Below are 27,566 nucleotides of genomic sequence, written 5' to 3'. Positions count from 1 at the left end.
AACACACTTGCAACTAGAAAACTGAACCATTTAATTTTTGTTCTTAATCAAGGGTGTAACTCAGATCAGTGACAGCCTGGAGATAGAGGTGAGCATAGAAGCAGTAAAAGGGAGGGAGGGGAAGACAGATGGAGGAAACTGGTTTTCTATGCCTCCTCGGAAAGCAGATGTGAAATCAGGGCATAGCTCAATGTGCAACCATGCTCTCAACTACCCAGTCTTGGTAACAGCCTCTGGTGACCAGGACAGTTTCCTCCACTCAGAAATCTCCAAACACATTAGAGGATTCATTTCCATCCATGGTGGTGAGATATGCTCTCCCAACAAAATTCCAAGTGTTAGAACAGCACTGACTACTTTCTACTGTGATGGTCTTCAAACTCTCGTGCTTACATAATCCCATAAGAATTTTGAAAAACTCTTTATGTCCTAGGACACTTTCAGTTAACATCTAGAATTTTTCACCATATGTTTAAAAAGCTGCAAGGGATGTAATTTCCAGCATGACATATATCAACATTTTAAACTACAACAATTACATCATTTTTACACATATATCCAATAGAATGTATGCACGCAGACACACAGAGGTATAGCTTCATAGTGAAATTACTGAAGCTGAAGACTCAGGAGCTCTTACTTGCATAGATAAGCTTACTAGCAAGAAACTCACCTGGCCACATGTTTCTGTAAAATCTGCGATGGAAAAGCTACTTAACTGCAGTGGGTTGAGTCCCCTGTCTCTTTCCTCTCCAATTTCAGGTTTTTCATACAACCTCTCGGATTGTGTGACATTGTGCTGACTGGGCACTTCTAACTCATAATTTGTCATTCTTTTTCTTAAAGAAAGCTCTCAAATTTGTAGACTATTCAAGCTCTGAAAATCCTGGCAGAGAACAGTAAATAGACGATTGAGAACCCAAGTTATCTCAGGTCTCCTGGAAGACTGAGAGAAGGTGGGTGAGGACAACGCAGGTGTATTGAAATTATCCTCAGTGTTGGGAAATCCCTGTTAGATGCAAGTCCATTGTGAAGAAAGGACTGAGAGGAGAGAGGAGATAACGGGCTTTTCTTGCATTCATTCGTCTCCAGTAACCCCTGTATTTTCATTTCACTTCCTCCACAGATTTCGGTTCTAACAGAATGTATTTTTATGTTTGAGAATATTTTTTGATCCCTCCATTCTATTTTGTGCAATGAAAATATGTATGTAAATTGAAATTTATTTTTAATTTTTTCCTGTGACTGTAATGTCTAAGACTTTCAAAAATACATTCTGAATTGAGTTATTGTTAAGATTACTACTGATTCACAATAGATCAAAACAAAATAAACGTTTTACAAATTTCACAAATAATGATTAAAAAGCAAAAGTAAAATCTGATTGAAAATGCATCTATTAATGAGATAAACAGGGATGTGGTGTTTAACTAGTTCACGTATCTATAACTGAATTTTACTTATTTCACTTTTATTCCTATTTTTCATTTTAATAAATATGAACACGAGAAACCTTGATCACATAAATTAGTAGATGGGAAAGGGAGGAGTTGCATTATTGCCTTATCACTCCCTTCTTTAACGTCTTTCTAAAGCCCATGGTGATTTGTGGCTCATCTACCTAAAGAGATAACTTGATTCTTTGAATAACCTGATTCCTTGTGGCTTGAGCTCCTTCACTTTGGTTGAAAACAAAGAAATGAAACCACCAGACTTGGAAAGGTTTATTATCTTCGCTAGTCATTCATTTTCTTAACAGCAGCCTTTTGAGTTCTTCCTTTAGCACCAGGCGGTGTCTGACACCCAGCGTAGTAAGACTCAGGCAAAGCATGGGGAGGGCATCAAGGGAAACTGGTGAGAAAGAAGAGCCGGCATGACAGGTTCTCAGGGAGATCAATTTTGGAAAAGAATAACTGAGCAGCAGACGACTAAGAATTTGACTCTCACAGACAATCCCTGCCCAGTACCTCTTGGAGAGCTTTTGTGTGCACGGTGCCAGAAGGTATACAAAACCCTATTTTGAGATGCCACAGAACCCTGCACCTGGCATTTGGTGCAAATTTACAAATCTACATCTACATTTGTCCCTTACACTGTGCCTTTCAAGAGGTAAAAACAGAAAATACGGAAGTTCTCCAAAAATGTTTAAACAAAATGCCATCCAATAGAAAGGATTTAAATATATCTTTTCCAGTGTATGAAATAAATATGTGCGCATGTGTGTGCACGTGTATGTCTGTGTCTGTGTGTGTGTAAGACAGTCTTCTGGTGTGCCCATTTACCTCACTTACACTTCAAAAATACATTCGACTCAAAATGCATGTCATCTTATTACAAACACAGAAAAAAAGATCATTTTCTAATTCACATAAATGTGGGTAAAATTAGAAGCTATGGAAAGAAATTTAAGTCAAAAATAATAACCTACTTTAGAGCTGGTATCCCCAAATCCTTTATTTTCTATGATTTTTTTCAAAAAGTTCCTCAGACATGTTTGTGTGACCATACACCCAAGAGGGTCTACAACATGGTGAGGCTAACAAAGGTTTGCTGAGTAGGAAAGACTGTTCCCCAATAATAATAATGGTTACTGTTATTTTTAATTATAGAAGAAAAACGAATAAAATGAATTTCATTCTCTCATTGATGACTGGAAGTATGTTAGATGTATTTTTTTAAAGGCCTTTAAGGGATCAAGCATTAAGGCACTCAAAATATGTTTATTCAGAACTTCTCCCTTGGAGAAAGCGCCTGGCCCGGATCTCAGCTGCCAGAGTCCTGCCAGTCAGGAATTACGCTGAGAGTCTACAGGAGGGTCCCACCCGAGGCCAGGCCCCAGCAGGCCTCCACCGGGCCCAGCAGGTCCCAGGTGGCCTGCTCAGCCCAAGGGAGGCTGAAGGGAGCAGGACGCTGCTCCTGCTGCCTATCCCTCCGCCACTGCAACATCGAGTCGCTCAGCCACACTCAAGCACGTCACCCAGCAGCCTGCTTTCCCGTTCCTGCCAACATAAGCCTGAAGAAACTGATACTTGAGAGAAAAGAATCAGGGCCAGGTTCAATACCCACCTTCTAGACACATAAACCCACTGAAAAGCAAGACACCTGAACTGTGACAGCTCACTCCCTACTGAAATGCCATCACTGACCTGGGATTTTTATAGCGCGCTTTTCACTCTTTATAAAGGGCCAGTGTGTGGCACAGCCTCATGAGGAACGTGTCTCTTTCCGGGGGAAAAAAAAGCTACTGTAGAAGACACTATTATAATACTCTGAGATTGAATCAATTCCTCCTATAAACTGAAGGTAGGAAAATAAAGGCCCCCTTTTCCCCATGAAGACCTATGCTTCTGACATTAGATACTGACAGCATTCATGTTGTTCCTTTTTGCCTTGGCCTCCAGAAAATTAAGATATATATTTAATGCCCAGCTACAAAAACTCTCTCATTCCAGGTACGTGTTATAGTTTCCTTAATAATCATACATCACCCAGTAAGTGCCAAACCCTGAGCAAGTTCACACAGGCTCACTCAGGGCACAGAGCAGCCCCTTGTGCTTTTTTCTCTTGGCCTGTACCCTAAAAAGATGTCCTCAAATTTCAGGGAGCAAATAGTCATTTCCAGGACTATCTGCCTCCCCACCACAGTCTTAGCACAGTTCAATGTTTTGGGGACCAGAACTCCTCTCCTCCAACTGTGTTTTAACAAAATGAGAGATTTAGAAACCTGTTTCTGGTTCAAAAAACAAAAACAAAACAATTAGACCATTCTGCTTAAAATGTCACAGAGCAGGTGGCAGCACAGAGAGGGCGGATGTCTTCGGGAAGGGTTTGGAAGAGGTGAAAAGCTCCACTCAGAATGCAAGATCAATAGTCCCAACATAGAGGGCTCCAGGTAAGACACAAATGGAGTCACTTCCAAAGGATCGTCAATAAAACTGCAGAGAAAATAAGCCTGCCACACTCTGAAAAGCCATTTTTAGAACAGCAAGAAATTATAGCCTAAATGCCAATTTAATCTATGCCAAAATGGCATGATCAAAGTTACTGAAATAATTGAAACATAAAATCAAGATATGTTATAACCTATCGTAATAAAAAACGCAGTGGGGATTTTTCTTCCCATTTCAGCTAATCAGAGAAAATAAACCATCAGCTTATAGAATGCTGTCATAATAGGAAAACATCAGCAAGGAGGTAACTTGACATGACTATATTACACTAAATAAACACCTGCAGGATAAGAGTTAAGGTGATTTTCCTGTCAAGCGTTCTTTATCAAAATTAAAACTACTTTGAAAGTTTGAGCTGAAAGTGTCAGAAACATACTTCAGTACTTCTGTTGAAATATGCTTCCAGATGGCAAAGGTGGAAAGGAAGAGATCACTGGGGCCTGAGCAGACCTGGGCTAGATGCAAAATCCTCCCCATGCCAGCAGCTGAATGACTCAGGACCCTTCATACATCTCTGGACTCGGATTCCTCCTCTGCAAAGTGAGCTTAACACCCACAATTCAGGAGAGTAAAGAAGCAAGTTTGATAACATGTGTGCAAGCACTTTTTGATCTTTAAAGCACCATTCCAATCTGAGGACCATTTCAGACACGTACTTAGGCTCTGCCATGGCTTCTGTTTCCACAGCTATGTTGATGAGTAACAAACCTGCTATCACACTGTAGTTTGAAAATGTTCAGTGGTTTCCCCATTGCCTGCCAGTTACTATAACATACAAGTTCCTTCACAATCTACCTTTTTACCTGAGAAGCCTCCCTTGTACCAACCCCGGCCTCCCTACTCCCTGTCACAATCTCTCACCAGCCACCCTGCACTGCTCAGCGGACCCAAAGGTGCCACAGTTTTGCCCACTGGCTTGCCTTTGCAAGTGCTGTTCTTTCTGTCTGGAATACCTTTTCCCATATTGCTGTCAGGCAATCTCCTATTTATGCTTCCACACCCAGTTCAAGTGTTACCTCTTCCATGAAGCCCTCCTCTTCTTCCTATTTTTTTCTCCCCTATGTTCCCCAAGGCATGTGGATGAATCTCTACTACCATAAATACATACATGAAAATAATGAATGTATAATCTATGTAAGAGGCTAGACGAGCAGCTCTTAAGAAAACCTTTGTCTCTTCAGCACAGCTAATTTTGAAAAAAAAATTGAAAAATTAAAATCTTACTAAATGATCACAGGGTAAATGTTTTAGAACTTTTAATCATCAAACTATTCTTTTCAAGAATAAAGAATTTTTGAAAGCATAGAAATATCCAATAGAGGAAAATGTAATAATTTCCATGATCTTCAGAGGTCTTCCTACACAAAAACTACAAATTACAGGCAGGGCAGGAATATACACAACACATAACCTCTGTTTGTGAATGCCTAAAGATAGAATTTTGATGAATTTGTTTGTTTGTTTGTTTGTTGACGGAACACATACACATCCCACAGTAACATCCCTCTCTATCCTGTACTCTGGAGTGCCACCTGCTCTGGCTAGGCTTCTGCTTGGGTGATTAAAATGAAGATGCGTATTAGCAGATATTAAAAATGCAAATTTTCTCAGTATTCCAGTCAGCAGAGTAGCAGACAGCATTTTCTTTATAATCTAGTGGTTGTTGTTCTGGAACAGAAAGCATCCCTCTAAAGTTCCAATGGAGACTCAGAGAGGTTAAGTGAATTACCTAAGGTCACACAGCTGCATGGTGGTAATGCCAGGACTCAAACAGAGGACTTCTGATTTGAAGCCCAGAGCTCTGCTACACTACACTGCCTCTTGTAATATTAAACATCCTGTTAAAGGCAAATTCACAGAAGAAATGTGATTTCTGAAAAAGAAAATGTAGCTCTATAAGGCCATATGGTTGGCCTTTCAATGTCTGTGCCATCAAATTGTGGTCCCTTGAATTTTCTAAACATTTAAAACAACAACACCCAGGAACTAAACAACTTATCATCTAGCTGCTTATAAAAAATAGTGTTTAAATGAGTGCTGTTCTCATTACAAGGCTGAGGGCTGGCTGAGCCAGGCTGTCGATAAGGAGCTCACCCATCACCCCTCTCCCTAAGGTTTCTAGCCAAACTGAAAAGGATGTATTTGTTCGGGGTGCGGGAGAGAGAGGCTCATTTTTCGCTCCAGAGACCCAAAAGGAATCCAAGAGGCTAAGACTTATAAATGTGCCTCGTCCTGAACTCACTCAGACAACTCAGGCAGGGTGGGCGAGGACTGTGGTCATGGCTGCCTGGCCTTGCCGGTGACTACACAATCCACTGACACACAGAAGTCCTCTCCATAGACAATGGCAACGGGCTAGAGCCAGGGGACCTTCGCTGGGAGAGGCAACAGGAGACGAGGCCCAGGCACACGGTCTACCGGGAGGGCAGGATGGCCTCAGAAGCCCTTCCACCCTGAAAAGTTTAGGAATTAAACAGCAAACAGGGGTTTCAAATCCTCTAAAAAGAGTTGAGCTCCAGATCAATTTCAATGTTTGAAAAATGAATTTAATGTTAAAGAATGACATCGTTCAAGTACGATGTTGTCTCCAGCTAGACTTGCAAACCCACTGAGTTAATCTATACCAAAATAAATGCCAAAAGGATGTAAAAAGTTAGTGAAAAAGTGAAACAACAAACGAACTAGAAAAAATACAGGGACAGGATAAAAGATCTTTCTAAACATAAAAAGCAAAGAAAAAAATAAATGGAAAAAAGTTAATTAGCATAAAGGAAAAAAATAAAAGAAACTGATTTTAAAAACTAAGGAGCAATTAAAAACCATGGTTGCATAGAGGGTGAAAGGCAAATACTCTTCATCTCCAAAGAATTCTTAAAATTGATAAGAGAAAGAACACATCTATAGGGCAAAAAATGAGAAAGGGTAAAACTAATTCCCAAAACATACTCAAATTGTTCAAATTTACTAATATCCAAACAAATGTGAATTAGAGCTTAAGAATATAATTTTTCCGCAACTGAATGGGTGAGGTGTTTTATAAGATTGTATCTAATGCTTGCAAACTATGAGCAAAACAGACTGCTGGTGACATATACCAAAATATATGGCAGTTTGCACTAAAAGCAATTTAAAAATGGGCACACACTTTAACTCAGTAATTCCAAGTCTGGGAATTTCTCTCAGGGAAGTAGAAAAGTGTGCAAAAATCTAATACTGTTTATCACAGCTTTATGCAGAATCATGAAAGACTGGAAGTGGGCTAAATATCAAAAGGCCTTACTAAAGGAATCACTGTACGTTCACAAGATACTCTGCCACCGTGAAAACCGACGTTGTAGAAAAATATGTAAAGACGTGGGGTGACATTTGTGATACTGCCAAGTGGAGGAGCACGCAACCAAACCAAAGCAGTTCTGACAAATGGAATTAACAGGCTTTTTACTTTCTTTGGGAGTTTGTCTGTTTTCTAGTTTTCGACAATGAGCACGTAACGATTTTAATTATTTATTAAAATTGTATTTTTAAAACATTTCATAGAATCATTCTAATTATTTGCTTTATTCACATCCAGTCATTTGCCCTAGCCATAAAAATTTTTTTTACCTGGAGTATTTGGACAACAGGAACACTTGGCAACGAATTCTGATATTATGCCTCAACATAAAAATTTAAAACAGTGCAAGAATCTGCAATAACTATTTGAAGAAACTTTACATCCGAGACCAATTATTTAACTTCCTCTGCTTATTAATGAACTTGATATTAGGTCAAAGCTGTATGTTCACAAATCTCCAGTCGCATTTCAATACTATAGATTTCAGAAATTATCAAAAGCTGGCATTTTTAAACTTTAATCAAGCAAGTAAGTATGTGATTCTTAAGACAAATCTAATGTTCTGAAATTTGAACAATCAAATTGGTGAACAAGAATTCAATTAAAAGAAATTTATAAAATCCTTAATAGCACAGATCTTTAGTAGGCTAAGCTAAACTCTCATTCATTTGTCTGCTTACAAGTGTTAACTACATTCCCAAAATGCTAGTATAGACCCTTGTTACTCCAAGTGTGGTCCTCCGACTGGAGCACTGGTAACACTGGGGAGCTTGTTGGAAATGCTGACTCTCAGGCCCCATCCTACACCTACTGCACCTGAATCTACAGTTGAACAAATTCCCAGGTGATCTGAATGTACATTGAAGTTTGAGAAGAGCTGATATAGAGAAGCTGAAAGCTGAAGTGTTATAAGTCACAGCCAAATAAAAGATTGCAGGTTAACTTAAGCATCTCTAAATAGCACCACAAGAGGACTCAAGGCACACTCAAATGTAGCCATCCATCAACTACAGAGGTTCCCCAGTTTGGTTGCACAGCAGAATTACATGGGGAGCTTTCAACAAATACAGATGCCCAGGCCCCATTCCTGAAAAAATGAATGAAAAATCAGTATTTTCCAAAGCTCTCCAGGTAATTCTATCATGCAGCCAGAGTGGAGAACACCTGATCTACTGGCACAAATAGAGTCTTAACCAAAGAGATCATCAGTCTAGCCACAGCCAGAACCTCTGCTTCTACTCCCCTCCTGTAGCTTCCCACAGGCCACCGTTCCTCACTCCCTACATTTATCCTAGTCCTTCTCTGCCTCTCCAAGAAGAATGCAGCCCCTCAGTGCAGGGGCAGTGTTATTAGTCACACTACCTCCAGCACTCAGTGCACAACTAGAATTTGATGAACATTTGTTGAAGGAAAGAACTTGAATAGATGCAAGAGATGACAGAGAGGATGGCTGCCAAGCCAGATGGGAAGGAGGGCAGGCACATGAAAGCAATAGGAAAACACATGTTCTCTGATCCTTTAAGTCTCATTGATGTGAAGCTTCAATGAAGTATAAGCCTTGTGGGGAAGACTTACTCTGAAATTAACCAAAAGTCACCTATCATTCTGATAAGGTGGGCAGGAAAAAACCTGACAAACGGGAGCTATATTTTGAAACAGCAAAGCATTATGCCATAGAAGAAATGAAACACAAGAATAGAAGCTCACCCAATAACCAAAGTATGTTCTAGTGGGTTCTCCCTATCCAAGCTGGGGAGCGCACCTAACAACGTGCCCGAACTCACACTTTCTATGCCAGAGTTGAGGTCACACACAAAGTGACACCACTGTAACTGTGCAGATTTTAAGACACAGACTCATGGAACCTACACAGCCATTCATAAGGAACAGAAGGGCAAGACACAAGAACCCCCAAATAAAGCCTTGTCCAAATGCATTTGAACAGTTCACCATCGAGCTACAAACTCACGAGACTTAAAATGCTGTCACAAAATGGTAGTTGTAGATATCCTTTGCCCTGGTGAAAAGGGCAATAAAAAGACAGAAATTACACATGCTAACAAACATTTCTTTCTCCCTCCCTTTAATTTCTGGGAACCTCTTCATCTCACAGCATGACTAGAAGAACATAACCACAAACATTTCAGACGCCATAAGGCCTTGGATGTCTGCTGGGCAAGCAAACAAGAGCAGCCTTCTGAGTTGGGAAAAGCACGAGCAAAGAAAATAATACGACCTCAATCCTGCCATCTGCTAAAGCAAAATAAAGACACTGCACCATTTGGTTTTTATATTTACGCAGCTTTCCAGAATCCCTTCCTTGGTTTTCACCTCCGTGTCCTACGTAGCTCTTAGTTAGAGAGCAGCTTCTATGGAAGGGCTCTGGAGCACACACACACATTTTCAGAAGCAACCAACATTAACCCCACACGGCACAGCTTACACCAGCATCACACATGGGGGTTATGTCAACATCCTCCTCCTCCGGGCAGGTCTTCCACACCGGAACTCCTCACTCGACCTGCTAAGAGGCAACCACACCGCAATCCCCAGGCCAGTCTGGCAAGACTAGAGGTGCAAGCGTGCCCCAGCCTCCCCTCCTTACTCAGCCCTGCCTTGGCTTCTCTGCCAATCGTCACTTTCTGTTTTCTTCCCCACTGTGGTAAAAATAACTTCCTCTTGAAGTGTCTAAATCTGTATGTGATTTTACACACTTTTTTTTTTTTTGCACATCGTTGGTTGAATTCTGACACTAAAGCAGAATGAAGTCTCAAGAAATCTGCAATCACGTTTCTGTAAAACTCCAACCAGATGAGCCAGTCCCCCTGTTTTCTGGAATATTGAGAAATACTTCCAGGCAAGACACTGCATTCTAAGCACCACATCAGTCCCTTCTGTCCTCTGCCTCTTACAGACTCAGCCAAGTCTCAGTGATGGAGGGAAGCATGGTGCTATTTGCTGTTAACCGTGAGTGGCTTCTGGCTGTGCTTCTGAGTGTGGAGAAGGGCATCTCAGGGGGCAGCCCATCCAACACAAATGTGGCTCCAAGAACTCAGCAAGACTTGTATTTAGGACCTGAGACTGAGCTCCAGAGAGCTGGCCGCCAACTCCACTCACCTGTCATAACCACAGACACTGGTGGATATGGTGCACTTTTTTCAAAAGAAGACAGTTTAAAAGAGAATCACTTCTGACGGTGACTCCTCTCCACAAAGGAGTCTCACAAACTAAGGGAACAGGGAAATTCCTCAGTTTTACAGGTCAGTGAAGGGCCATATAGACAGAGGACAGTGATTAAGATGAAAAAGGGAATGTAAATCATTTCATCTTTTCACGTGCTTATTGGCCAGTCATGTTTACTCTTCTGTGAATTGCCTGCTTATATTCTTTGCCCATTTATCTCATGAATTCTCCTTTTCTTACTGATTTACTGATCTTTTAAATATCTGCATATTAACCCCATTTCCTAGAGGAACATCTGTGCCCAGTCGGGGTCTTTCTGCTTTGTTTATGGGATGTTATTGTTCAGAAGGTTTCACTTTAATGTCAGGATTCTTTTCATTTACTGTTTGCGCTTTCTGTATCTGAAAGTAACTTCACATGAGGAACTACTGGAAGATAGGTCTTTTTTTCTGGATAAGATCTATTGGGAGGAGGGGGGGTATGATCATCTTCACATCTTCAATTTTTTGAAAGACAGTGCAGTCCAACAGACTCTTCTATGTGTCTCCCAGAAGAACTAGCAGAAGTAGAGGGAAGCCACAAAGAAGTAGCTTGCCACACTGTACAGATGCCCTCAGCCGCTGGTGGAGCTGTCCACAACACAATGGGATGGCCAGGATGGCAGAGGTTGTGAGACTCCTTTTTGAACAATACACAGCTTTCTTATTCCTACTTGTTTTCCTTGTTTCTTCCTATCCCACTGTTAGACTCTGAATTCTGGAAAGCCATGACCCACTCTGCTTTCTCTCCCTGTCTTCCTAGGGACATCTGCTTCCCAGGATTTCTAGAGTAAGATTGTCCCCTTTTGTCCAGATAGGCTGGGGTAAACTGGTGATGGTAGGGAAAAGTGCTGCTAATTTTAATTAAGACCAAATCAATCCAAAACAAAACAAAACAATGATTAAGACTTTGAAAATGAAAATGTTTTTGCATATTCTACTTGCCTTAGTCACTTGACCACTGCAATCTTTTAAATAAACATTTGGCTCCAAAGGAAATACCTTATATTTTCAGTTGCTACAGATAAATGACGTCTTATCTCTTTCAACACATAATTTTAAGAATAGATGGGACCTTAGAAAGCACCAAATTCAATAATTCTAAAGAGAAAAGAGGTACCAGTCCCTGAGGCTACGTATAAAAATCATCCAGAGAGCTTCTATAAAAACATCCCAAAGCCACCGCACGTTTTCCTCCCCTGGCCACTGGGACACACTCCCTGACAAACCATCAAGACCACATGGAAACACTGCTGCTAATGGGCATCCTAGGAAAGAATAGCAATTGAGAATCACAGACCTAATCAAACTTCATTTTGGAGGCAAAGAAACTTAAACTTAGGAGGCTCATATGACGTTACAGCACTGACCACTGAACTATTTGGGGACTCCTTCCAGACCCAGGTCCACTGCCCCTTCCATCAACCCATACAGCTTTGCCTGACAGTTCTGCTTCTCCAGTGGGAAGGCATTTGTGACAAACAGGAAGCTCTGTGCTGGAGTTTCAAGGTCATAGCTTCCCTAAACAAATTTTAACTTTCTATTAAATAATGTAAAATCGCATTTGCTTTCAACTTCTCAAGGAATTGTGTGACCAGCCACACCAGACAGTAATCGCCCTGTGGCTCTGGCTTGCCCCAACACCCATCAGAGGCTGGGTAGGTCAAGGTAGCATGAAGAAGTGGACAATGGAAAATAGAAGCAAGTTCACGAGCCTTTTGACAAAGACATGATCTGCTACTTTGGTTTACTGCTCTTGCTCTGACTTCCAATGGAAGGGAAGTGGGAACTAGAGAAAAAACAGTGGCCAAACTACTGGGCGCAGTAGTTCCATCACAAGTGGGGGAAGCTCTAGCAGCAGCCACAGTGTCTGCCTGGCATGGTGATTGTTTGAAAGGACGGGATTTATGGGTCATTCAGCCAGCTCTAGAATGGCCAGCAATCCCAGAGGGTGAGCTGCATCATACTCCCTCTGCACAAATATTTTTCATTTTGTGAATGTAGGGGGAAAAAGTGCAGATAAATTCCAAATAGAAGAAAGCAGGCTGTGCAAAGAATGTGTTTTTCAAAGGCTGTTTCCAGGAAGCAGATGAGAATGAGAAGCAGAAAGGTTTGTGTATGTGTAATTAACAGGGCAAATGACTAGAGCTTCTGAGCTGTTGAAGAGCCTTCGCCAGTCTGAGGGAGAGAGACAAAATAAGCCACAAAAATACTGCTTCAGTAATATCATATTTCTTGGGTGGAATGGTTCTTTCAAATGGAAGCCAAGGAGTGAATCTGCATTCTCCATTGGTATGTGTGTTTGTACAAGTGTGTGTGCACATGCATGCATGAACCAGAAGAAAAGGGAATATGAGAGCAGCAAGGAATAAGGTGAGAAAACTGGCATTGTTGAATTCAAATGCCAGGTCTTGAGTTAGACAAGTACTTTATAAAATAGCAATTATTAATCTCGTACAGATCCAAACACCTGAAGTTCAGAGAAGTTAAGAGAATCATCCAGTTCCTCCCAGCTAATAAGTGGTAGCACAGTGAGTCACACCCAGATCTCTGCTCTAAAGGCTATACTCTGTCCGGTATCTGACACTTCTGGCCAATAGAAAGTCTTCAATGAATATTTGATATATGACCGAACAAAGGAGTTCATGTTTTAGAATATTTTCATTTTTATTTTCATCAAGACTGTGGAAGTCATACCCACTGAACTAGAAATAAATCAATGGTGTTTCTCGAAATGCAGTACTGTTAAATGTAAATGGTTATTTAAATCATCTATTAATGGATGAACTAAGAATTACTTATTCAAGGCCATGATTTAAGGTTATATCCGTATCTTTCATTTAATAAGGCTCAATGGGTTTGTGCATTGAACCTTAATCTTATAATCTATTGTTCTAGGTTAAAATCCATTCAGTCACTATTTCAAAAATTACATCAAATTATGGGCTCATCTCCTTACAGACTCAAAGTCATGCCTGAAATGCACTAACTAATTTAACATAAATTTCTACCTAAGGAAGACATTGACCTAGAGCAAGAAATAAACTGCTATTCTGAAAACTCCCAAAACAACTGGTTCAGGGTTCAGGAAAATGACAAACAAGAAGTTTGCATTCTACTATGCAGCCGAATCTTTAGACTGACCTCAGGTATTCCTTATTACAGGGAAAGCACTACAAATGTAATTCCAAATCCCCACATGAAAGAGGTGAACAATTATCCCCGTGTATGGAAAGAAATGTTTCTAGAACTATATGTTATAGTGGCCTTAACATCTTTGCTTGGAGCATATGCTTCAAATAGCCAGGAAGAAATGGGCTGTAGACATCAACTGAGCTTGAGTCTTTCCTGATATCCATCCCCATGTTCTCTACTTAAAATAAGGACAAAACATAGCAGAATACGGAACCCTAGTAAAGAACAACCTGCTTAGCAAATATATCAAATTAAGATACTTGCTGAGGGTTTGTGCAGATCACCCAGAAGAGGCGTCAGAGTAGAGCTGGAAAGTTCTGAATAAGCTTTCTCCTTTCAAGGAGCTTGCCCACAAATTATCACAATGCATGGTAGCTTGTTAAAACTTCAGAAGTGATCATGAAATAAATACCATATGAGTTCAGAGATCACCATTGGAATTTGAGCTTCCTAAACCCACTAGCAAAGAGGCAACAGCAGAAGTAAACGCAGGTAGTGAGATAAGAAAAATGAGCCAGGGGCTATCTTCGGGAAATTACAGGCAACAGCTATAAAACCTGAGCCAACCAACAGGTACAGCATACCCTCAACACTAAACAGCTATCTGGCTCCCTGGTAATTTTTAATATGAGAGTGTTACAAATTATTCAAATTGAGGCTCTACCAGGCAGTGTGGAATTGACTGTACCTAAGCTTCTTATTTTGATAATACATATTTTTGAAACCTACTAAAAATTTCTAACACTTTTGGAAAAACAATATTGCTTCCTAAAATTCCTAACTTATTTAAATAAAGAGAAATATATATAGGAAATGTTGTTCCTATATATTTATCCTGTATAATATATCACAATGTGAATAAAAAATGAACTGCATATGAATTCCGATTTCATGAGAATGCTCAAGATTTCCTCAGTAGCCTTATATTGTATAAGGAACATAACGTACCTAAATATTATCCCCTGCTGAGCGCATCAGCTCCGTTCTAGTGAACAAAGACAGAATACTCACATCCATTGTACTACAACCTGCCATTCAAGATTGGCTACACTCATATTCTGCATGTACGTCACAGTAATCATTGTGACATCTGTGAAATAGATAAATGCTAGCTGTTCATGAATTTTCGGACACTAGAGCTAAATGCAAAGTATTAAGTATCCAAGGTCTTCCACAACTGAAAACAAAACCCCCAAGATGTCTTTTAAAGAGGCCTTTGTGTTCAATCAATTGTTAGGAATTTATTTAGGTTTTACTCTATACCCAGACACTGTACTTAAAACTCAAAACTCAACTCAAAAATGGGCAAAGGATGTGAATAGACATTTTTCCCAAGAAGATATACAAATGGCCAACAACCACAGGAAAAGATGTTCAACACCACTAATCATTAGGGAAATGAATGAAAAAAAAAAAGCCACAATAAGATACAATTTCACACCCATTAGGATGCCTACAATCAAAATAACAGGAAATCACAAGGGTTAATGGGGTTGTAGAGAAACTGGAACTCTCATACACTGCTGGTAGAGATGTACAATGGTACAGCCACTGTGGAAGAAAGCGTGGCAGTTCCTCAATGAACTAAACATAGAATTATCATATGACCTAGCAATCCACTCTTAGGTATATACCCTAAAGAACAGAACATAAGTGTTTATACAAAACTTACGCACAAAAGTTCACAGCAGCACTATCCTGTGCACAACAGCCAAAAGACAGAAATGACTGAAGTGTTGATAAATGGATGAATGGATAAACAAAATGTAGTATACCCATACAATGGAATAGTATTCAGCCATAAAAATGAATGAAATATTGATACATGCCACAACATGAATGAACTTTGAAAACAATATGCTAAGTAAAAGAAGCCAGTCACAAAAGACAACATATTATTTGATTTCATTTCTTTGAAATGTCCAGAAAAATTTTACTCCAGAGATAGGAAATAGATTAGTTCCTACGGCTGGGGAGATAGAGGAATAGTGGGGTGACAGCCTAGGGGAAAGAGGTTTCTCTTTTTGATGATGAAAATGTTCTAAATGTGACTATAGTAATGGTTTCACTTACCTAGGAATATACTGAAAACTGCTAAAAGCTATTAAACTATTAAAAACTTTAAGCGAGTGAGTTATATCTCAATAAAGCTATTTTAAACATTAATAGCATACCCTGAAATGTGCTTCATTTGAGATTTTCTTGCACAGTAGTCGCTACATTCTTTTGACTTCTGCAACCAACAATTTTTGGTGAAATGCCAGTGTTTCTGTCCCCATTTCTGATCAGTTAAAGGGTTTATGTGTATCACTATTTGCTTAAAGTTGAGTTTCTATAATAAAAATAAATATAGGTAAGACAAAATTTATTTGTGGTCAAGTCTTACTTCTTTCTAAAAAGAAAAAAGCAACTGACAATTCCGAATAATTCTAGCAGCTACAGTTTGTCAAATAAGATGCCTTTTCACTGTCCATCACTGATCCTCTTCAGTACAGCTGCGGGGCCAGCTACAGTGTCTGTTCCTGCAGCTTCTCTCCAGGGAAGCAAAGGATACTATTTCTTTTGGGACTCAAAAAACTTTGGTACTTTCATTCTAGTTTCTCAAATACAAAACCAACTAGTGTTTAAAACCTGGATTGATGACAGGGAATTTGAAGGAAGACAGCATCCAGATAATACATATTTATCTGTATTTTAAAACAATTCATACTGAGACAAGCCTACATTAAAAATAGTTTACAAGACAGAATGCTTTTCACCATTCATGCTGTGTGTTTACAGAACAGTCTGCCATAGATGAATTCCATTTTCTGCCCTTCCTCTACTGCAATGCTACTGTGTCCCCAACCAACCCTATAAGATAAATTTGCAGCTATGAACAAGAATGTCATTTTCTTTTCATGTCAACAATTTCTATTGATAACATCATATTTTATGCATTCATTTCCTAGATTGCTGTCTGGGGCCTGGAGTACTATATTTAAACCATGTGTGATGTGCAGAAGGAAAATTAATTTGACTTTAAAGGTTCAGAGAAACTATTCTGTAACAGATCTGGACCTCTATTTTCAAATTGTCCTTTAAATTCATAAAACTTAGAGAATTTCAAATTCACTAAAGTTATATCTTTTTCTCTCCTTTTTGACTCAAAATTGTCATGCTCATATGTAATATATATAAAGATTGGCAATTCTGAAAACTAAAGTAGTATAAATTAAAAATGGAAAAGAAAGCCTATCAACTTGAGATCAGTCCAACAGGTTCAGTTCCCATAAAGGCTAAATCACATATCCAAGTCTTGATGATAAATCATTAGAGTTTTTCGGCTGTGTAGGATCAGTAGTAAGCCATCTGGCTTATTCAGTTTACATCAGTGTAATGAGTGTTATTCCAAGTTTTTGATATTTCCACAGCTCATAAGTAATGAGGCTACTGGTAGAGGCTGCATCATAATCTAATTTCTGGGGGAGATTTTATTCAATTTGGGTTTGTTCTCCATAGCAAATCAAAGTCTGAATGCCGCTTCAAAATAAATGAAATAATTTCACTAAACTGAAAACACTATGGTCTTCAAGTTTAAGTACAACAATTTGCCCTATTCATCCATTCACCCCATGTTATGTTTCTGCTCTCCTCCCTCCACCCATTTCAAGGAGGAAAAAAAATCAAGACAAGTTATCCCTGCGTAACTTTCCTCTGCTGACTTACTTTCCATTTTTTCTATATGAATTTGTTGCAGCAGAAAGCATCTTTAAAAAGAACAGTCTTTGCCATTCTTCAAACTGACTAGAAAGAAGAAGCTGTTTGACCCCAGTTCCTGTGGGAAGAGAAAGCATCATTACTGACTCCTTTCCTTTTTCTCCCCCACACTATGCTTTCTGGTTGCTCCCTTCACCCCATTCTGCGCACCTTCTAATCTCAAAAAGTTGAAAGCCAGCTGGGGCTGCAGCTGTTGGCTGGCCCTTCCCTTGAAACAATGAGGCTTAAGCAGCAAAGCAGATGCATTTTTAAAAGCTGACATTTAAAACATGAAACCATGTACATCATTTTTAAAATACTTTATAAATCTCTTCTCTCTCTCATTTCCCCTCTTTCTCTCAAATCCGTAGGAAACTTTCTGAAAGCAATGTTTTACTCTAGAACAATGCTGTCGAACTTAAGCTGGCATCAGAATCACCTAGAACACTTGCTAACACAGATTAATGGGTCCCACGCCCACACTTTTTCATTCAGTAGGTCTGGCTGAGACCTGAGAATCTGCATTCGTAACAAGTGTCCAGGTGATGCAGATGCTGCAGGTCCAGGGACCACACACTGAGAACTACTGGCCTAGACAGAACAGTTGCCAAAGAAAGAGAGAGAAAGAAATTAGGAAGTGAAAATTCCAGTTCACATCACCTCCAGTTGTGTGGCTCTGGGAAAGCTGAGTCCCCTGTACATGGAGGCAGTGTCGTGGAGATTAATGCCGGAAAGTGGAGTTAAGATCAAGTCAGCTGCTTGAATTATTTCCCTTCTTTGCTGGCCCTTCAAGACACTCTGAGTAAACGTATCAGGAAAAGGAAAGTGAAATTATGGAAATAAAAATAATCATTTTTTTGCCAGTCAGCTCTTTAGATTTCCACTTGCATCTTGGCTCTATTTCCATTTTGTCTTAAAGTGAATGTAGTGCTCATGCAATGGGCACTTGATTCAGCCAGATTTGGGTTCAACTCTTGCCTTACTCACTATGTGCCTTTCAGCAAGTCAGTGAACTTCTTTGCCCTCATTTCTCCCATATCAAAAATGGGAATAACAACTGAACCCACCTGTCATATTGCTGTGCTAATACAATTTCATCCCTCATGTGCACTGACTAGTACATGCACAGTAAATGTTAGTTTTTATCGTAAATGGTCCTATTTCTTGGCTTCCCTGTGAGAACATTCAGTATTTAATGCTAAATATCACACTACCTTTTGGATACAATAGGTGCAGTCATTACTTGAACAAATATTTATCTAGTAGCTACTATGTGTCAGATGTAATATATTATATATTAAAAATAATATCCTTTCAAGACCAATATTGCTATAAATATTATTTTGATTTGGAAAATTCTGGCTTTATATGAGCTTAAAAATACTTGTCTCCAAAATTGGCTAACTAGGGAAATCGAGAGGATGTGTTTACTAACCACAAATTTTGTTTTGACAGACACTAAAATAATAGAATGGAGGAAACAAGCGAAAGTAATTCTGCAGATACCTTGGCCTTATATTACTAAGGGTATATTTTAGACTCTCTTAAAGACCACAAGCCCAGTTTTCCTGAAAACCATTATGTTTATGTAACAAAACACAGGGAACAAATTTGGCCAAGGGTATCCTATTTTCAGTTCATAATGATGTCATTTTTAACCCATTACATCAGTCAGAAACTTAATGATGAGTCAGTAACAGGAGCAATGTTTAATCCTTCAGTTCTTCATAGTTCCCTGAGTGAATGGCTATGAATTCACCCTTCCACCAACTGAGCCCCCAAATTTATCAGGAGATATATGTGTGTGTGTGTGTGTAATGAAAGCACTGAATTCTGGATACCATATGTAATTGGCTGAATTTTCAAAAGGTTAATGTTTTAGATATTGAAGTTTCTTGATTTTACCCTCACTTCCTGCCTTTGTTCCTTCCTTCTCCCAGGTTTCCGCAGCCCCAAGAAAAGTATAAGAACGGCAACTTTTAAGAGCTATGAGGAGGTTTTAGAGACAATGGAGGCCAGCCCCTAATTTTACCTACAAAAAAGCTGAGGCCCAAAGCCAAGTGCTCTTGAGGACACCAAACACAATGTCTTGCTTCCTCATCCACTGTACTTTCTCTACATCATTGGCCTCCATATTTTGCTTAAAAAGAACCTCAACAAAGAATTCATTATCAGAGTTTATGGAGAAAGACCCCTGAGTTTCCAAATGGCCTCCCTCCTGATACCAGTTAACAGTGATTGTTGGTGGTGGTAATAAGTGACCTGTGTGGCACCAGCAGGTATCCGAAGCCATGAAGCTGTGAGACTCCCAGATACGGGACTCAGGGAAAGAAGAGCGTTGACTCCTTAACAAAAGTGCATATGACCCCAAATCTTCTAAGAAACCGGATGCTAAGAATTATTCTTTGGAAACCTACTTGGGCAATATTTCCTTTAATTTTTCCTAAAGTATCTTACAAAACCGTAGTTTCCCAAAGTTTCTACTGAAAGAGAAGTGTAACTTTTAAAATCTGGGCTTCTCTACATGGAAAAAAGCATTATTTTATCTGCGTGTATATTTCAAAATGCTCTAACACATCTGTCACTTTGCTTATGTGGTTTTTTTCCTTGGAAAACAATCTGCTATTTAGACCTGTGGCTTCTGCGACGAAGGGACTTTTGTGGGTGAGGGTGGCAGCCTCTGGCCGCTGGAGTCATTTGGCCAGTTGCGGTTCCAACGCTTCAGAGGCTTCCCTTTGCGCACTCGCTCCCGTCACGCAGATGCCGGAAGTGTGCCGGGGGCTTAGGTTTATCCCCTTGGACGTTCGCGATTAGCAGGAGCCCTCCCAGCTTCTCCCCTCATCCCCGCAAGAACTCTTCTGGCCACAGACTTATGAGAGATGCGCATCCTCGCTTAGCTAGGGCGCACGAACCAGCATCGCACCAGGGACCTGGGGGTACGCCCGCCAGGCCCTGGCACCGCTCTCCCCACGCCCTCTCTCTGGAGCCGCTCTTTTCTCTCTCTGCACACCCATTTCCTTACCTCTGCTAAAAATAAGCGACCTCGCTAGTAATAAACCAAGCACAACCTCCCCCTAAAGTTCAGACTTGAGATACACAGCTCTGAGGATCGTTCGGTCGAAGCAGGTTGACCCGCGTCCCGGGCCCCCGCTCCCCGCGTCTCACTCGCTGCCGGCAGCGAGGTGGACAGGGGCTGCCCAAGCTAGCTCAGGTACAGCGCGGAGCCTGAAAACTGCTCCTGGACCACTCAGGCCAGAAGGCAGGAGGAGACCCGGTAGGGCAGAATTCGCAGAACGAACTGTGGAGAGGAGCTCAAACAACGGCGCGACTCAGAGCGCTGGACGGGACGGGACTGCGGTCACTAACAATGCCATGCAAGGGCTCCCCTTGAACCCTCGCCTGTCTCCACTCTGCCAGGCCTGTGAGGCTTGTCCTGACAGGAATGTGAATATATTCGTATACACAAACTCACGCCTGCACTCCGCCCCAGATAGGGTGGCGGAGGCGGAGGAAGGTATGCAGCGCTCCGCCCCGGGGTACCTGCCGGGCACCGCAAGCTCGCGGCGCCCCCGCATCGGCGCAGACAGACCCACGCGCGTGAGGCAGCAGGCGCTCCGGGCCGCTGCACGGATGCTCGCGGGCGTCCCACCTGGGGAGCCTCTGGGCGGCGGCGGCGGCGGCGGGGTCAGCCCCAAAGTGCCCGGCGCGTCCCCTCTCCTCCCTGCACAACTTCGCTCAGCCGACACCGCCCCCGCGCCCGCCTCCTTACCCAAATACTGCCGCAGGTCGAGCAGGAAGCGCGGGGGTCCCCCACCGAGCTGATAGAAGAGGGAGCCCAGGCAGAATACTAGCAGAGTGGCCATGCAGAAACCGTAGTCCCGGAGGGAGAAGCGCAGGAAAGGCAGCGAGGAGACACGGCGCTTCCAGCTGCCCAGGCCGGGAGGGGCGCCCCCCAGAGGGGCCCCATGGGGCCAGGGATCCGCGCCGCCGCCGGGATGCTGCTGCTGCTTCTTCTTCATCGCCTGCTCCGCCGCCTCGCACAGCCTGCCCGTGCCAGGAAAAGGTCACCCATCCGCCTGCGAGGAGGAGAGCCCGGCCGGCCGGCTGCACATGGGCAGGGCCGCGCCGAGGGCAGCCCGGGTGGGGGCGGGGAGGGGCCGAAGTTGCCGGGCTCAAGAGACTTTCCTCGGCATGGTCCCCGCCACCGCGGCCCGAGCGGCCGAGGTGCCCGGCCCCGGCTCGGCGGCGCTGCCCGCGCCCGGCCCTCGCCCGCTAGCGCCCCCGCGCCCCGCGCCCCGCCGCGCCTCGGGCTCGCTCGCGGCCGCCGGGGCTCGCCTCCAGCGCCAGCGTGGACCCCCCGGCTTTGTGTCTGTCGGTCTCGGCGTGTTTTGTCCCGGTTCAGGCTCCTCTAAAAAACGGCAGGGAGGAACGGGAGGCGGACACTATCCCCTCGCTCCACCTCCTTGACAGGGGTTTTCCTCCTTCTCCTTCTCCTCCCCTTTCTCCCTCCGGCTCTCCGCAGCCCTCTCTCCTCCCTCTTCCCTCCCTCTCTCTGCTCGGGTCTCCGGGTTTCTCTCGGGTGTCACGTTACTGCCTCTGCCTGGAGCAGGGGGGCAGGGGGGGCGGCGATTATTCGCAACAAGGAAGAAAGTTTCTGGGTGTTTTTTTCCTTCCCCCTTTCTCTACAATCTGGCCTCAGTTCCTGCGCCACCAGCGACCTCTTGGGGGCCCCGCTGACTTCCCTCTCGTAAACAGTCAACGGCAGGAAGAAGCACGACTTCTTTTATTACCATACATATATATTTTTTTTTCATTTCATAAACTTTATTCTCCTTCTGTATCCCGAGCTGCTTACAAAAGGCCAATAATAGGTACTTGGAGATAAGTTGAAGACTTCTGAAACGGTAAAAGAGCAAGTGGTGTAAATTATGTTTAAACATGCCCCATAGAGCCAGGCTCATCGCCCCAATTCCTGGAAGAGGAACAGAAGAGAATGCTTGCTTCTTTGCTCGCCCTGGCTCTACAGCTGCTTATCCACGTAGCGACCAGAGAGGCAAGGCGAGGATGGGAGGGAGTGTTACAGACCGTACTCAAGAAGGTCCTTTCTCTAGCAGATATGAAGAAGAGTCCTGACATAGTCATTTCATCGCTGCCTCTCTTCCTTCCAAAGGAAGCTCCTGGACTTGAAAGGGTAGAAAAGCTGCACCGAACACAGATCTGCTGGCGGGTGTGGGTGATGCACAAAAGGGCTGCTCTCATCAGCCACACTTTCAGAAAGAATAATTTATTGCTAGATCACAGAGCCACCAAGAGTCGGATTGGAAGCTACATTCAAATCTATTTGACCCCCAAGCCCACTATACCAACTGTCTCCCAGCCAGGGCACTTTTCCTAATAATTTGTCTAGTGATTGGAGGATGAGATATAACTCATTTAGCCCAGGCCACCTTAAGAAAGAGAAATGGAAACTTAAGGTTTCTGGTGCCTCTCATCATCTCCCATTCCCTATTCACTCTGTGCATTTCAGAAACTGACAAGCAGATTAAAGGAAGTATCAGGAGCCAAGGACCTATATGATTCTCAGTTTTCCTGAAAACCTTTATAAAGCTGGGTATCTGAGGAAGCTTCTATGGAAAATTAGGGAATAGGATCCTGAGATCAAAAGTTTACAATTTAAGAATAATACAGTTTAGCCATCATCCAGGCATGAGTATCTCTGGTTCCTGATTTGAATGGTGAAGAAGACACACAGATCATAAGCTGGAGACAGTTGTAAATGAGGTGGATGGTGTCACACACATCCATACACGCATACTCTACTTCCCAAGTTTATACTTTTCTGGCCTGATTTCTCATGGATAGGAAGGCTGTTTTGGGACCCCAAGAAAAGGGAAGCCCCTCTGCTCTGTCACAGAAAATCGTAAACAGAGTGTTAATGGTTTGTTTCACATTTATTCCATGAATCAGAGATTTATTTGGATTAATATGCACATTTTAGAAATGTGAATGCCCGTTAGAAAATAAAGCCAATCAGTCATTGCCTATTAATGTGAATTTCTTTAATCAGCACACTGAGTAGCCCAGAATAGGCTCCCAATTAATAATTTTTTAGTTAATGAAGAGGGACTAGGAGATGGGAGGAGCAAAGCAATTATCATAATGTCTCTGAGACTGCCTTTGACAAACTGTACCTGTACCTGACGCCTGGGCCTATTCTCTGAATGTTTCTCACTAGATGTAGCATAATATGCAAGATCCTCTGTGCTCACGAGGCCCGCTGGGGTCTAGAGACTTCCCTCACAGAATGCCTTGGGACCCTCCCAATTCTTTCTCCTGAGGAAAGGAATCTGAGCAAGAGTGAGACTGTAACAGGGAGATGGAGCAGAAGAAAGGAAATAAACCTCTGAAAAAATAAGTAAATTTGGGAATAAGAGTTTAAAAAACAACAGTGAAAAATTATGAGGAAAATATAAGGCGACAAGGTTTGGCTTAGAAGAATTTTAGAGGGGAAAACACAGATCAGTTTTTAAGATTGTGTCAATGAGTTAACCACCTAACAAACTTATGGAAGGGAAAGAAAAGATCAAGATACAAAGAAGTTTCACTTGTAGAAAAAAATGCTTTATATTTTCACCCCACAAAAACTTAGATGTTTGGATAAAACTTTGTTGTTTGAAAACTTATAAATGTCCCATCAAAAAAGAAAAAAAAACTTTTAAAGTACTTATTACAGATGAATAGTATCTTTATTCAAACCAGTTAATAAATCAACTAATTAGAGGAATTTGTGAACAATATTTATTATTAGTCTTATAACTTAATATACTTCATTTAATGCCTTTATTTAATAGCTTGAGCTTTCTCATCCCTTCTATCACTGATGATTTTCATCTCTCTCACCTGAGCCACTCACTCACTCACAACCTCAGGCCATCATCACCTTCTATCCTTCTCCTTAGGCTTCAAGTAGCCATGCTGGAGCAATTTTCGGCCTTTTCAAGAATGCTCAGCTTTTTAATCCATCACTCATCTCGTGTGTTTACTCCCTTCCTTATCTAGTTTTGATTCCTGATCCATCACTGATCCCTGTCTGTGGACACACATTCATTCCCTTGATCCTTTTACCTTACATGGAACATACTTGCCTGGCAAAACCCAGTTAAACCGAACAGTGCCACTGGACTGGGGTGCAGAAGACACCCAGTGTTGCTAACTGCTTCACTTTAAATTAGCACAAATTTCCTTGGATGCTCACTCATTGCTGCCCAGCCACCCCACTCTCTAAAATGACTACTTCATACTTCCTTCTCTCTTCTTCTCCCATCTCCACCCTCTATGTCACCCCTTCAGTCTCAGCTGATGGCCTGGCTTCATGCTTTATTGAGGAAAGAAAAACAGTAAGACAGAGCTCTCTCATTTCCCCACCAATCTAAACCTCATACTCTCTACCCTTCCTTCTCACTATGTCCCTCCCTGCTATCAAGGCCAGCCTGCTGCTGCCCCAGACTCTTCATTCCACCCAACCTCAACCCCAACCCCAACCCCACACCCAAGCATGCTTTCTCTCTAGGCTTCTGCATCTCTGTAATTGATGGCACTATCAAATCACTCAGGGGCAAAGTCCAAAAGTCTTCCTTAGTTTTTCTCCTTCCCTCACTCCTGTATCTAACTCATCTGCAAATCCTATAGGCCCTATTTTCAAAAAAATATCCAGCATCTGATTTCCTTTACTACCACTCTGGTCCAAACCACCATCTTCTCTCACCTAGATTATTGCAATGGCCTCCTGTATCAGTTATGTTTAGGTTTAGCTCTGTGTAACTGAAAAACCCAAAATAACAACAGCTTAAATAAAATAGAAGTGTATTTCTCTCTAATTAGAAACAAGTCCAGAAACAGGCAGTGCAGAGTTGGTGACACATCTCCATGCTCTCATCAGGGACCCATCAGAGCTTTCTATTCCACCATCCTCAGCATGTGGCTTCATTTTAAAGGTAACCTTATGATTCAAGATGGCCCCTGGAGCTCCGGCCATTATGTTTATGTTCCAAGCTAACAACAGGAGGAAGCAAAAGAGTAAGAAAGACTTCCTCCCAAAGAAGTAGGCTCTTTGTAAGCAGTGTTCCAAAAATGCTTCAAATCATTCTCTTATAGTTCTTGGCCAGAATGGTGCAGAATGTCCAGTTGTAAGGGAGGGCTAGTATATAGAGATTTCAGTTGCACACACGGCTACAACCAAAAAAATCAGAGCTCCTCAGAAAGTAAGAGGACAGGTGACTACTAAGTGGCAACCAGCAGCCCCTGCCATTCCTCCTTCCTGCTCCCAGCCTTTCACTCCATATTCCATCCCCTTCGCAGCAGCCAAAATGTAACTCGTCTGCACAAAACTTGCCAGTGGCTCTCAACATACTCAGGAGCAAAGTCAAAGTCTTTCTAGTGCCCTACAAGGCCCCATGCAATCAGGCCCCATTAGCTCTCTGATCTCATCTGTCACTTTTTCCTACTTGTCCTCATCGTTGTTCATCACACAGACAAAACTTGTTCCTCTATCAAGGCCTTTCCATTTGTGATCCCCTCTGCTTCGGAAGTTCTTTTCCCAGATCTCTACATGGTTTGCCCTTTGGCTTTCTTCCAGTCTCTGCATAATGTCTGCACCTTACCCAAGGAGTCTTTTCTGACTACCCCCAAACATAATGCACACATGACCTGCATTCTTTATTCCCTTGACTTTCTTTAATTCTCCATAGAACTTGCCATAATCTGAAATGTTGGTATTTTTTACTTGTTGTGTATCTCTCCTCACTTAAAATCAAGCATTGTGAGGGCCATGATTTTATCTCATTCATTGACTGTTCTTTCCCCAGCACCTAGAATAGTCTGACAGGTAGAGGTCACTCAATAAATATTTTTGAATGAAAAGGTTAGTTTCAATATGAAGGATCTGAAGTTCAGTGGGTCAAATCTCATTATTCCATGGCTGGTCAAATGGGAATGAGACGTTGGGGGGCAGATAGAGAGCAGGTCTGCATCTTGCTGGAACATTCAAATGATCATCAAAAGAACTGTTTGAGATTAAAAATATATTTATTGAAAGAAAAAAAATGAATAAGTGAATGAATGAATAAATGAATTCCTTACCACCTCCATGACCCCTAGTCTAATTAGCAATTCAACTGTTTCTTGTAATTAAGAATGCCTCATGACATGGAAGCAACCCAAGTGCACATCAATCAATGACCTGCTTAAGAAGATGATATATACACAATGGAAAATTACTCAGTCCTAAAAAAGTAATGAAATATTTTTACCATTTGCAGCAACATGGATAGACCTAGAGAACATTATACTTAGTGAAGAAAGTCAGACAGACAAATACTGTGTGACATCACTTATATGCAGCATTTAAAAACTAGTACAAATGAACTTATTTACAAAACAGAAACAGACTCACAGACATAGAAAACAAATTTATGGCTACAAAAGGGTAAAGGAAGAGGGGTAGAGATAAATTAGAAGTATGGGATTAACAGATACACACTACTGAATATAAAATAGATACGCAAGCATTTACTGTATAGCACAAGGAACTATATTCAATATCTTATAATAACTTATAATGGAGAATAATCTAATATATATGTGTGTGTGTATAAACTGAATCATTTTGCTTTGCACTTGAAACTAACACAATATTGTAAATCAACTACACTTCAATTTTTTTAAAAAAAGGAAAAGAAAAAGAATGCCTCATGGAATCATAAAAGGAATATGAACCCATGGTGGGTTCTGCCAGGTGTAACCATTCACCCTGGCAGAAGTACCACTTATCTTCAGGACTGTTGCTAATTTCAAGGACTGGGACATTCACTCTCTTGGAGAATCAAGCTCTCTGAGCTTTGGCCTTGAAGACCACCAAGGTTGTGTTCAGATCCTCTTCTTTTACTGCTCTGCTGAAAGTAGGGCTGTTTCAGGACAATTTTTGAGTTAGAATGCCCCTAATGCAATAATGGTAAATCACAAGCCAGCCTGCTCTGTTCCTCTGCCTTAGATCTGAGAAGTCAAATGAAAGAATAATGTTTAATAAGCATTGAAATATCACTGGTTTCCAGTCTTGTGAGTCCCTGGTCC

At 41.7% G+C, this 27,566-nt stretch overlaps 1 protein-coding gene across 3 annotated transcripts in view; it reads right to left on the bottom strand.

The window, feature by feature from the left end:
* UST (uronyl 2-sulfotransferase) overlaps positions 1-27,566 on the bottom strand; it is a 385,118-nt gene that overhangs the window by 249,558 nt on the left and 107,994 nt on the right. The window contains exon 1 of one of the 3 annotated variants that reach the window (XM_072966016.1): positions 21,208-21,975. The exons of 1 other annotated variant lie outside the window; for it this stretch is intronic. In XM_072966016.1, the coding sequence (XP_072822117.1) occupies positions 21,208-21,457 (250 nt within the window). In that variant the 5' untranslated portion in view covers positions 21,458-21,975. Of the gene's footprint in view, positions 1-21,207; positions 21,976-27,566 lie in introns of those variants that run through there. One more of the 3 variants, XM_072966014.1, reaches the window with a different exon arrangement.

The sequence above is a fragment of the Vicugna pacos genome, chromosome 8 (assembly GCF_048564905.1).
Source record: "Vicugna pacos chromosome 8, VicPac4, whole genome shotgun sequence".
Classification (NCBI taxonomy): domain Eukaryota; kingdom Metazoa; phylum Chordata; class Mammalia; order Artiodactyla; family Camelidae; genus Vicugna; species Vicugna pacos.
Note: the sequence above shows the minus strand (reverse complement) of the source record. Positions and strands in the feature narration are given on the sequence as shown.